Source organism: Dendropsophus ebraccatus, chromosome 1 (assembly GCF_027789765.1).
Source record: "Dendropsophus ebraccatus isolate aDenEbr1 chromosome 1, aDenEbr1.pat, whole genome shotgun sequence".
In the NCBI taxonomy this organism is placed as follows: domain Eukaryota; kingdom Metazoa; phylum Chordata; class Amphibia; order Anura; family Hylidae; genus Dendropsophus; species Dendropsophus ebraccatus.
In genome coordinates this window covers 77,091,454-77,104,800 of record NC_091454.1, presented here as the reverse complement: position 1 = coordinate 77,104,800, position 13,347 = coordinate 77,091,454, and the positions used below count along the sequence as shown (strand labels likewise).

At 41.0% G+C, this 13,347-nt stretch overlaps 1 protein-coding gene across 1 annotated transcript in view; it reads left to right on the top strand.

Moving 5' to 3' along the window:
- Positions 1–9,013: 9,013 nt before the first annotated feature.
- The window catches only part of LTA4H (leukotriene A4 hydrolase), a 44,969-nt gene continuing 40,635 nt past the window's right edge, over positions 9,014–13,347 (top strand). The window contains exon 1 of the mRNA XM_069973778.1: positions 9,014–9,244. Coding sequence (XP_069829879.1) covers positions 9,098–9,244 — 147 coding nt within the window. The 5' untranslated portion in view covers positions 9,014–9,097. The remainder of the gene's footprint in view (positions 9,245–13,347) is intronic.

The window sequence follows — 13,347 nt, the reverse complement described above, 5'->3', positions numbered from 1 at the left end:
TATGCTAATGTGTAAGAATACAAAAGAGGAAAAATAAACCAGATTTTATGTAATGTCTGTTTCAATTTTTTTTCTTTTTTAGAATAAAATTTAGCCCCAGTTTTGTAGGGTTTCTTTGCCTTATTTGTGAACAAAATTTTAAATTTTTAATCAATACCAGGGGTCAGGAACCTATGGCTCGCAAGCTAGATATGGCTCTTTGGATGGCTGCATCTGGCTGGTAGCCCGTCGGTGTGTGTGTGTGTGTGTGTGTGTGTGTCAGGTCTGGTAGTGTGTGTGGGGAGGGGAGGTCCGGTGGGGTCATTGCTGTACTGACAATGTTTGGCTCTACATATGCATGTGAGCAGTCTTTCTCACATCTAAAGAACATCAAGACCAACCTATAATTACGTTTAACAGATGGAAGTCTAAACACCTGCATAAAGCTTAAAGGGACTCTGTCACTGTCGAAACACCTGCTAAAACTAAGTTATCAGTACATTATACATCAGTAGAGTATACAACGCTGATTCTATATCTGCAATTTTTATCTTGTATTCCTTTGCTATAGTCCACAAATGAAAGAGTCTAAGCCATCCTCTCCATTATGTTTATGAGCTAAGTAGTCCTCTCTATAATACAGAAAAACAGACTGGCACCACAAAATGAAAAGGGGAGTGCTAGATTCCACAGCCTAAACAACATGTACACTATAAACAGCAAATGGCTGGAAAAAATGGACTGCACATCCCAATAATAGAAAAAATATTCACAATCTTTATTAAATACACATCAATACAGAAAGGACAAACACTTAAAAACACTTAAAAACATACACAATATCGATCACTGGTTCTGATACAACACAGTGAAAAACTGACCTATCAAAAAGATGAGGAGCATCGGAAGAAATAAAACTAATGACCAAGAAAAAGTGATAATAACCTCAATCAAAAAAGTCTAAAAAAAACCCCAAAAAAAGTGTGAAGTATCAAGTGAAAATAGTCATACAAAAAATATTGAAAAGTACAAAATGCAAAATGCAAGCATAATGAGCCAAAATGTGAAATAAGCTCCACTGCCCCAGATAGAGTCAGACCAGAACACCCCACGCGGTCCGTCACCAGGACTTTCTCAAGGGCCCTTTCTCAATATTTTTTGTATGACTATTTTCACTTGATACTTCACACTTTTTTGGGGGGTTTTTGAGACTTTTTTGATTGAGGTTATTATCACTTTTTCTTGGTCATTAGTTTTATTTCTTCCGCTGCTCCTCATATATATCTTTTTGATAGGTCAGTTTTTCACTGTGTTGTATCAGAACCAGTGATCGATATTGTGTATGTTTTTAAGTGTTTTTAACTGTTTGTGCTTGATGTGTATTTAATAAAGATTGTGAATATTTTTTCTATTATTGGGATGCGCAGTCCATTTTTTCCAGCCATTTGCTGTTTATAGTTGTACATGTTGTTTAGGCTGTGGAATCTAGCACTCCCCTTTTCATTTTGTGGTGCCAGTCTGTTTTTCTGTATTATAGAGAGGACTACTTAGCTCATAAACATAATGGAGAGGATGGCTTAGACTCTTTCATTTGTGGACTATAGCAAAGGAATACAAGATAAAAATTGCAGATATAGAATCAGCGTTGTATACTCTACTGATGTATAATGTACTGATAACTTAGTTTTAGCAGGTGTTTCGACAGTGACAGAGTCCCTTTAAGCTTTATGCAGGTGTTTAGACTTCCATCTGTTAAACGTAATTATAAGTTGGTCTTGATGTTCTTTAGATGTGAGAAAGACTGCTCACATGCATATGTAGAGCCAAACATTGTCAGTACAGCAATGACCCCACCGGACCTCCCCTCCCCACACACACTACCAGACCTGACACACACACACACACCGACGGGCTACCAGCCAGATGCAGCCATCCAAAGAGCCATATCTAGCTTGCGAGCCATAGGTTCCTGACCCTTGGTATTGATTAAAAATTTAAAAATCAACATTGTGTGAACAGAGCCTTTCTGTGTTTTTAATCCACTCCTGGTTTTGGTTGCAATATGAGGACCACAATACTGACTGAAATATATGTAGTGTGAACCCAGCCTTAATCATTTTGTGCAGCGTAAAATCTAGAAAGCAAAAAAGAAAGAATGTCAAAAGGCAGACCATGTATATTGACATATCTTAACGCAACTCTGTACCCACAATCTGCCCCCTCCAAACTGCTTGTATCTTCGGATAGCTGCTTTTAATCCAGGATCTGTCCTGGGGTCCGTTCGGCAGGTGATGCAGTTATTGTCCTAAAAAAATACTTTTAAACATGCAGCCCTGTGTCAAATTGGCATGGCCTAGAGTGTCTATGCATAGGCTTGCACCACCTCTCCATCCCTCCTCCCCACCCTCTTCACCTTTAGGAGGTGGGACGGAGGGCTTGTGCAAGTCTAATGACACTCTAGGCCACGCCATTTGACACAGGGCAGCAAGTTTAAAAGTTGTTTTTTAGGACAATAACGGCATCACCTGCTGAACGGACCCCAGGACAGATCTTGGATTAAAAGCAGCTATAAGAAGGTACAATTGGTTTGTGGGGGCAGATTGTGGATACAGAGTCGCTTTAATGCTCTTAATTTGTTAGAATTACATTGTAGGGCACATTCAAACCTTGTGGTTGGCTGGTGCCCAACAATAAAATCTTGAAACTTTCCCCATTAGGTAGTTTTCTGTGTAGATTCCACCCAGGGCTGATTCTTGGTTCTCTGCTGCCTGAGGTGAAACCTGAAATGGCGCCCCCCCCTCATGCCCACACAGACTCATTAACCCCCCCTTCCAGCCTTTTGAAAATCATAAGTAAGGTGTGTGTGCACAAAACCTGCAGCTTATAATAAGTGCATACTGTATACACAATCCTGCTCCACCATAAATCACTCAAGACAGAACTAGACAAGACAGAAAAAGTGTCAAAGTTTCCAATTCTTCAGGGGTAGTGATCACTTGTAGAGTAGTGACATGTGAAGCTTATAACAATCCCTATAAAGCGTCTGCAGTCCTGACTTCCTGGCATTCTACGTCTGTGCCCAGCTATCATCTCCGGGTCATGGGGTCAGTGAAGTCAGTGGTGTATAGCAGACAATATAATTTATGGCCACTCCATAAAATCTGCTGCCTCTACAAACAACTACAAAGCTGCCGTCCTGAGCAATAAACTCATCTTGCCTCATGGCAGAACCACCTCTCATTGGTAGAATAACTTGCTCCATACTCATAACTATCAGGTAGGAAAATCTCCACTGTGTTGTTCCCCCAAATGTCTGGACAAAGCTGATACATAAACATTCTGAAGATGAAGATGTGCAGTCAATAGTTACCAGGTCTTTAGGATACAAACTATTATAAGGGTTATTTGGGCCCCTAAGGGTAAAAACACATGATGCAGTCTGGCCATTCATAGTAAGTACTGATGCACATAATTTTTCTGACATCACCACCCCAGGCATGTCTTCCCATATACTAGTGCCACAAAAGGGACCCACCAGCCAAAGTCCTAGTCATCACAAAAGAATGTGAAAAGCAGTTACATCCTCCAGAACAAATCACTGCAGTAATTCCTATCACTTGGATTACATAGAAGGTGTCCATAGCAGAGTAGTTTTTATGGGGCCCCTCAAAGAATAATTATACATTATTAATTTTGTTTCATGACTGTGGAATTCAATTGGCTTAAAGCAAATGTACCACTTTAGGCTATGTTCACACAACGTACAAATACGGCCGTTGTTGCCATAGTGGACAGGCCTCATGTTGCTCTATGGGATCCCGGCCGGAGCGTCCGTTTTCTGCGGCCTCAATTTAGTGAATTGCGGCTGCAGAAAGACCTGTCAGTTCACACAATGAAGCGAGCGGCTCCGGCCGCTTGCTTCATTGTGTGCTATGAGTTCTAATGCGGGCAATCGCTGATGCGCCCGCATCAGTACACTACGGCCGGAATGATCTTTGCAGACACCGGCCGGACCCGGAACGTGTGAACATGGCCTTAATCTGTAAATAAATTTTTTTATACGACCTTATGAGCACCATCGTGCACATTCAGATGACGCCGTAACATTATTAAAAATGCCTCCCTGTTCTCGTGATCTGTGCCGCTTTTTTATGTATGCAAATAAGGGAGTTTGGTGCACTGGAGGCAAGACCAGCGCCCCCAGTGCACTGATATCTGTTCCCCTGGGTGACACGCTGAGGCAGAGCCAAGCTGGGGCCGGACTTGATTTAGAACGCGCACATCACCCAGTTATGGTGATATCAGTGCACTGGGGGCGCTGGGCCCACCTCCACTGCACCAAGAGACCTCATTTACATACATAGAAGGCGAGGCAGATGACGGGAACAGGGCATCATTTTGCGAAATGGATTACGCCATCAGAATCTGTGCAGCAGTGCCCATCAGTTCATATAAAATATTTATTTACAGATTGAAGAGGTACATTCTCATTAACGATTATGGTTTAGTCTGTTTGGCCAAGATTATAATTTTTATAATGGCATGAAGATTAATCGTAATTGAATCTTTAATCACTGGGCATGACCAACCCTTTAAACTATTGTAAGGACTTGGCAGTCAAACAAACAAATAAAGCCTATTTTCAGGCTATGGAATTAGAAAAGAGAATATAAGAATGCAAGTACTTTAAAATCTATAGTAAGTCCAGCACCGCTACAAGAGTTCAGATTTTTTTTCTTTTTTTTGCACTTTTTGTCTAAATAGAGATGAGCAAATTTACAGTAATAATGAAGCAAAGCGCTTTGTTATCTCTGCAATCTGCTCATCAGCCTGCTGCCTATTTACTCACTGCTGCTCCGTTACGCTCCTCCACGGGTGCTGGGAAAAGCTGGATCCAGTCCTGAGAAACTGGGAGAAGTTTCCCAGTACTGGATCCAGCTTTTTCCAGCCCCTGGGGAGGAGCGGCACAGATCAGTAGCAGGCTTGAGCAGATTGCAGAGACAGCGCTTTGCTTCATTACTGTAAATTCGCTCATCTCTAATTCTAAACCTATATTTATTTATTAAAGAGAATAATATAGCTTGGATTCTTTTGTTTTTATTAGTTTTTCTATTTATTGTCAGTTTTTGGCACTCTGAATAGTAGTACTTGATTTTCTTCCCCCTAAATCTCCTAAATCAAGAGTTCATGGTTTATTCTGACAGCAGAATGGATGGTCTCCTTTATAATGAACAGTTTAGACACTTTGAAGCGTTGGGTGGCAGGAAAAATTGCAAAATACAGTATGTCAAAACTGCTAACTGAAATGTGTGCTAAGTACCTTTGGTGATTGGGAAATCTGGTTGACCTGCATTGACTAGTTTTGTAAGACTCCTGGCTACACATTGGGTTTATTTTTTGGCCATAAGCTAATACGGTACCTCCTGCTGTTGAAAATTGTTTTGACTAGATTTTATGGGTTTTTATTCGTACTTTATTTAAAAAAAAAAGTTACATGATAAAATTGAAATTAAATGAGAACTCTGGGCAGCCTTGATAAAAAACAAACAAAAAACAACTTCCAAATAAGTGCAAGGATTTTTGACATTCTAACCAAAACAAAGTGTGGAATACTGCCCAAAATCCGATGTGTGAACATAACCTAAAGATAAGCATTGCACAAATGCAGCAAGATGCGCTAAGAAAATATTTCAATATTTGTTCTAAATAAACTAAATTCAATGGCTTCTCTAATTCATCTCCAATGTAAACCGCAGATTTACGTAAACTATATGGGCCTTGCATGATTTGAGAGAAAAATTGGTTTCCATGGTATGTGTCAAAGAAAATGTATAATGAAGACAACTGAAAGTTATTACGAAGACAACCTTTTATTTTTATTTTTTTAGCTTTTTCTTAAACATTTTTTCCCCATCAGGTGTAAAACAATACAGTAGTACCTTGGTGTTCGAATGCTTCCAAACTGAAACTGTTCGGTATTCGAATTTAAATTTACATGGAAGTAACATTCGGAATTTGAACTTTGCTTATTAACCAAACGTTTTTGCGGGTGAGGATAGTGGGTTGTACCAAGTGAGATTACCAATTAAACACATTTAGGCTAAATTCACAAGAAATGTATCTGCAGTGGATGACAATCCTGCTGCGAGTATGTCAGCCCATTGAAGTGAATAGGCAAGTATCAGCAGTGGGTTTCGCAATGATAATGATATATGCCTATTTTATGTATTCATTTACATAGGTGTATAGATCATTTGTTGAACCTTTATAAGGCAAAATAATTATCTTTTTTAACCCCTCAAGAATAACCATTTCTTTTCTTTACAGTAAAGATAGTTTTGTACCTTAGTGTCTCGGAAACCTCCGTCATACTCTTTCAAATAAAATAAAAATTCTACAAAATGTACTATTCTGCAAAATCTTGAGTTTTCTTTTAATAATTCTTGTCATTACAGTGGACCTGTATTAGTTTGACAAAACTTAGGATCAAAGATTTAGCAGATTCCACAAAAGCAAATCCTCCCTGCATCCAGTGACAGAAATGTTGGTGGCAAAAGACCTTCAAGGCCCTATTCCACGGGTCGTTTAGAGGAGCAATATCGTTCGTATTCGGCCGATAACGGCCGCTACGAACGATATTCGTCCCGTGGAATAGAGTGCAACGATCAGCCGACATCGTTCATGTCGGCTGATCGTTGCAGTCGCTTGTTTTTCAACATGTTGAAAAACAAGCGACTGATATAGCAGCGATCTGCTGCCGTCGCTCCGTTGAATAGGACCGTCGGCAGCAGACGCTGCTATATCCTATGGGCTGCCCGGACGATCAGCGATCCCCCGGGCAGCCCCCCCCCGCAGCTCCCTGCCGCCCCTCCCGCACTCACCCGCTCGCTGACGCCGCGGTGATTAGCGGCGGCAGCAAGCGGGGAACGAGGAGCAAACGAGCGCTAATAGCGCTCGTTTGCTCCTCCAAACGACTCGTGGAATAGGGGCATCACTCTAAAGGCCAATTACTGCCGAAAATAGTGTAATAGAAGGTAATTATCAGCCGACATGCACAATGTTGGCTGATTGTTGTCTTTTAATGTCTTTCAACATGTTAAAAGACAAATGAGAAGCATAGCAGCGATCTGCTGCTGTCGCTTCGTGTAAGAGGAGCAGTGGCAGCAGACTGCTGCTATCTCCTATGGGCTTCTCGCAACCTCCTCTCCCTCCCCCGCATATACCTGTCCCCTGTTGCTGAGTGTAATAGCGCCGCCAGGGAGTGGGGAACGAGGAGCAAGCGAGCACTGACCTGACAGCCTGGCGGTCGCTTGCTCCTGAAGATCGCCCCGTGTAATAGGGGCTTACAGGGTCATTCACACGTCCGTAGAATTCCTTCCGTACATGGATGCGGCTGTGTCAGTACACTAGCGCAATCTTTTAAACTGCTTAGGTGCTCCTGACATCATAATTAATCATGATGCTGGGAGCTCACAGGTCCAGGCCAACAGCACACTTGCAATTTATACTTCCACCCACTGTCTATCATTCACGCGCCACAAACACACGTGTAAGTAGCCCGTGTGGAACGTTTACCAATTGGGATCTATATTACATTACGCTAGATGTAGATTATGATGTGTAATGTCATACTTTGATAAGCATGGTGACTGCTGTGAGAGTTTTCCTGATGACCCAATATATCATTGTACATAAATACTTAACATTGCCAGTTAAACCTTACCCTGAAAGAAGCAAACACATGTGAAACGTGCGTCTAGTATGGCTGCAGTCCCCTCCCCCACTCTTTAGCACCTCTCCACTTACTATGTAGTTGTGCTTTCTTTATTTCTAACTTCATTGCCCACATGTATCTTTTTATTACTCACCCCTCTTGCCTCCTGCTGTGGTGACTGGGCTGTTAGTTGTATGTGTATGCAGCACACTTACTGATAGAGAATATATATATTCTGCGATTACGCATGATTCTGGATATACTTACTTGCCATTTCATTTAGTCGGGGTTTCATTCCCATGTGGTTGTACATGTATTTTTTTACCTTGTGTATATGTATTAATGGTTGGCCTGAATGTTTGTCTATTTGTATGCAACTGCATGTTCCCAACAGAAGGGAGGAATTCCAACCATTTTAGGTTTCGCTGTGTACTGGTTCTACTTGAATTGCCTGTTTGTATGCAGTATATGTTCTTGTGTCGGTGAATTTTCAAGTTTCAAGAATAAACTATTATTTTTTTCCTTTACGTCTAAGGTTTTTTGGTCATCTGCTTAAGACGTGGGAAGACGTGGGTACGTGGGTCATACAGGTATTACAGAAAAAAAAAAATAATAATATATATATATATATATATATATATATATCCAACAATATAGGCAGAACTCTGCAAGTCCGGTGCCAGCAGATGGGTTTCAGACCATGAACCAAGGGTTAATAATTAGAGAAATACTCCGCAGCACTCCGGTAAGTTCAAAAGACGTGAAGTGAGTTTATTCCATCCAAACAAAACGAGTCACAGCAAACAAGAAAAAAGTACACAACGTGTACACTTGAGAATGGCGTAAGGCACGCCGAAACGTCGTGTACTTTCTTCTTGTTTGCTGTGACTCGTTTTGTTTGGATGGAATAAACTCACTTCACGTCTTTTGAACTTACCGGAGTGCTGCGGAGTATTTCTCTAATTTTATATATATATATATATATATATATATATATATATATATATATATATATAGCAGTTTTCCCAGGAACACATATGACTGCCCATCATTTGATCTCTACAGTTCCCTTTAAAAATGCCTGAGGAACATAAGTCTTTATATTAATAAAACCTGGTCTGTCCCATTCACATTGCCCCATGGCTCCTACTATACCAGCTGCTGAGTTTCAGCACATGGATGGCTGCTGCTGCTGCTGCCTCCCCTCCATGTTGTGCACGGCTCTCCATAGGCTGCACGAATAGACAGTGAGCACGCCCAGTAAAACTACATCTCCCATAAGGACTTTCGCGGTCACGTGTCCCCGTTGCATGAAGGGATTGGCTTTTTTCTTTTCAATCCCGTCTAAACCGTCTCATTGCCGTCAGTGTGATCAGTGTCCACAGCTCCGGTATCCAAGTCACCATGTCTGACCCCAGCTCGTTCTGTTCCCCGGAGCAATTCACCACCCGCCACCTGAACCTGCAGCTGAGAGTGGACTTCTGTACCCGGGTGATCGCCGCCTCCAGTGCCCTGACCGTGCGATGCCTGCAGGACTCCCTCACCAGCCTGGTACCTGTGCCCATATGCCGCCTCCCTGCTGCCTGCACCCCTCACCTCCAACATCTGTCTCACCACATCTACTTATCTATCTGTATCTATCTATCTATCTATATATATATATATATATATATATATATATATATATATATATATATATATATACACATACACTGTAGTATTCTGTCTGTATGTCTATCATCTCCTACATACTGTACACACTGTCTGTCCATTTATCTACAGTATCATCCATCCTAGCTGTATTACTATATTACATAGCTGACCACACACCTCTATATGACACTGTATATAAGTAGTACATACTGTACATGTGACATTAATTGGGTTGGTAATTGCTGTACAGCGCAGTAATAATAATAATAATAATAATAATAATAATTAACATTTTTACTTTTCATAACTGTGTTACCAGAGATCAGATCTGATTTTAATCATTGTTTGGGGCAGAACATCTACTATATAAAGTGGTACCTCGGTTCTCCAACAGCTTGGAGCTCAAACTGCTGCTGCTGGAGTGCATATACAGTACAGTAGTAGTACAGTCAGTGCACCACCATCTCCTATCTTGTATGCACTGTATAAGACTGCTGGAGTGCATATACAGTACAGTAGTAGTACAGTCAGTGCACCACTATCTCCCATCCTGTACTGTATAAGACTGCTGGAGTGCATATACAGTACAGTAGTAGTACAGGCAGTGCACCACCATCTCACATCCTGTACTGTATAAGACTGCTAGAGTGCATATACAGTACAGTAGTAGTACAGTCAGTGCACCACCATCTCCCATCCTGTACTGTATAAGACTGCTGGAGTGCATATACAGTACAGTAGTAGTACAGTCAGTGCACCGCCATCTCCCATCCTGTACAGTACTGTATAAGACTGCTGGAGTGCATATACAGTACAGTAGTTGTACAGTCAGTGCACCACCATCTCCCATCCTGTACACTGTCCTGTACAGTATAGTGCTGTTCTGTACTGTACAGTATACTGCTGCTCTGTAATGTACTGTACAGTATATAGTGCTGCTCTGTAATGTACTGTACAGTATAGTGCTGTTCTGTAATGTCCTGTACAGTATATAGTGCTGTTCTGTAATGTCCTGTACAGTATATAGTGCTGCTCTGTAATGTACTGTACAGTATAGTGCTGTTCTGTAATGTCCTGTACAGTATATACTGCTGCTCTGTAATGTACTGTACAGTATAGTGCTGTTCTGTAATGTACTGTACAGTATAGTGCTGTTCTGTAATGTCTGTACAGTATACTGCTGCTCTGTAATGTCCTGTACAGTATATAGTGCTGTTCTGTAATGTCCTGTACAGTATATAGTGCTGCTCTGTAATGTACTGTACAGTATAGTGCTGCTCTGTAATGTACTGTACAGTATAGTGCTGTTCTGTAATGTCTGTACAGTATACTGCTGCTCTGTAATGTCCTGTACAGTATATAGTGCTGTTCTGTAATGTCCTGTACAGTATATACTGCTGCTCTGTAATGTACTGTACAGTATAGTGCTGTTCTGTAATGTACTGTACAGTATAGTGCTGTTCTGTAATGTACTGTACAGTATAGTGCTGCTCTGTAATGTCCTGTACAGTATATAGTGCTACTCTGTAATGTCCTGTACGGTATAGTGCTGCTCTGTAATGTACTGTACAGTATATAGTGCTGTTCTGTAATGTCCTGTACAGTATAGTGCTGCTCTGTAATGTCCTGTACAGTATATAGTGCTGTTCTGTACTGTACAGTATATAGTGCTGTTCTGTAATGTACTGTACAGTATATAGTGCTGTTCTGTAATGTCCTGTACAGTATAGTGCTGTTCTGTAATGTCCTGTACAGTATATAGTGCTGTTCTGTAATGTCCTGTACAGTATAGTGCTGCTCTGTAATGTACTGTACAGTATATAGTGCTGCTCTGTAATGTCCTGTACAGTATATAAAGCTGCTCTGTAATGTCCTGTACAGTATATAGTGCTGTTCTGTAATGTCCTGTACAGTATATAGTGCTGTTCTGTAATGTACTGTACAGTATAGTGCTGTTCTGTAATGTCCTGTACAGTATAGTGCTGCTCTGTAATGTCCTGTACAGTATATAGTGCTGTTCTGTAATGTCCTGTACAGTATATAGTGCTACTCTGTAATATACTGTATATAGTGCTGCTCTGTAATGTCCTGTACGGTATAGTGCTGCTCTGTAATGTCCTGTACAGTATATAGTGCTGCTCTGTAATATCCTGTACAGTATATAGTGCTGTTCTGTAATGTCCTGTACAGTGTATAGTGCTGTTCTGTACTGTACAGTATATAGTGCTGCTCTGTAATATCCTGTACAGTATATAGTGCTGCTCTGTAATGTCCTGTACAGTGTATAGTGCTGTTCTGTACTGTACAGTATATAGTGCTGTTCTGTACTGTACAGTATATAGTGCTGTTCTGTACTGTACAGTATATAGTGCTGTTCTGTAATGTACTGTACAGTATATAGTGCTGTTCTGTAATGTACTGTACAGTATATAGTGCTGCTCTGTAATGTCCTGTACAGTATATAGTGCTGTTCTGTACTGTACAGTACATAGTGCTGTTCTGTAATGTCCTGTACAGTATAGTGCTGCTCTGTAATGTCCTGTACAGTATATAGTGCTGTTCTGTAATGTCCTGTACAGTATATAGTGCTGTTCTGTAATGTCCTGTACAGTATATAGTGCTGCTCTGTACTGTTAATAGTGCTGTTCTGTAATGTCCTGTACAGTATAGAGCTGCTCTGTAATGTCCTGTACAGTATATAGTGCTGCTCTGTAATGTCCTGTACAGTATATAGGGCTGCGCTGTAATGTCCTGTACAGTATATAGTGCTGTTCTGTAATGTACAGTATATAGTGCTGCTCTGTAATGTCTGTACAGTATATAGTGCTGTTCTGTAATGTCTTGTACAGTATATAGTGCTGTTCTGTAATGTACTGTACAGTATAGTGCTGTTCTGTAATGTCTGTACAGTATACTGCTGCTCTGTAATGTCCTGTACAGTATATAGTGCTGCTCTGTAATGTACTGTACAGTATATAGTGCTGTTCTGTAATGTCTTGTACAGTATATAGTGCTGTTCTGTAATGTACTGTACAGTATAGTGCTGTTCTGTAATGTCTGTACAGTATACTGCTGCTCTGTAATGTCCTGTACAGTATATAGTGCTGTTCTGTAATGTACTGTACAGTACAGTGCTGTTCTGTAATGCACTGTACAGTATAGTGCTGTTCTGTAATGTCCTGTACTGTAAATAGTGCTGTCCTGTATTGTCCTGTACAGTATATAGTGCTCCTCTGCAATGTCCTGTACAGTATATAGTGCTGCTTTGTAACGTACTGTACTGTATATAGTGCTGCTCTGTAATGTCCTGTACAGTATATAGTGCTGCTCTGTATTGTACTGTACTGTATATAGTGCTGTTCTGTATTCTCCTGTACTGTATATAGTGCTGTTCTGTAATGTACAGGCAGTTATAGGCTATGTTCTCACATCCCCAACCCTTCCCATAAGATGTGCAGACCCATCTAGTTTACATTCAGGCAGTTATAGGCTATGTTCTCACATCCCCAACCCTTCCCATCAGATGTGCAGACCCATCTAGTTTACATTCAGGCAGTTATAGGCTATGTTCTCACACTGTCTTTATTTGGCCATTTGAAGGCCATCATTTAAGGCCAGATAATGTCCGTTATGTCATAATGACGGCCATCACTGTCCAAATAATTGTTTTTGGCCTCAAATGACGGCCTTCAAATGGCCAAACAAAAGTGTGTGAACATCTCAATAGGCTGTTGAAGGGGTTATCCAGCGCTACAAAAACATGGCCACTTCCCCCCTCTCTTTTCTCCAGTTTGGGTGGGGTTTTAAAACTCAGTTCTATTGAAGTAAATGGAGCTTAATTGCAAACCACACCTGAACTGGAGACAACAGTAGGGGGAAAAGTGGCCATGTTTTTGTAGCGCTGGATAACTCCTTTAAACAATCTTTTATGTGGCCACTTGACTCTAGCCAGTTAAACTGGTCTGCATTGTACCTGTAGGATAGTGAAAGTGTTCTTGGGC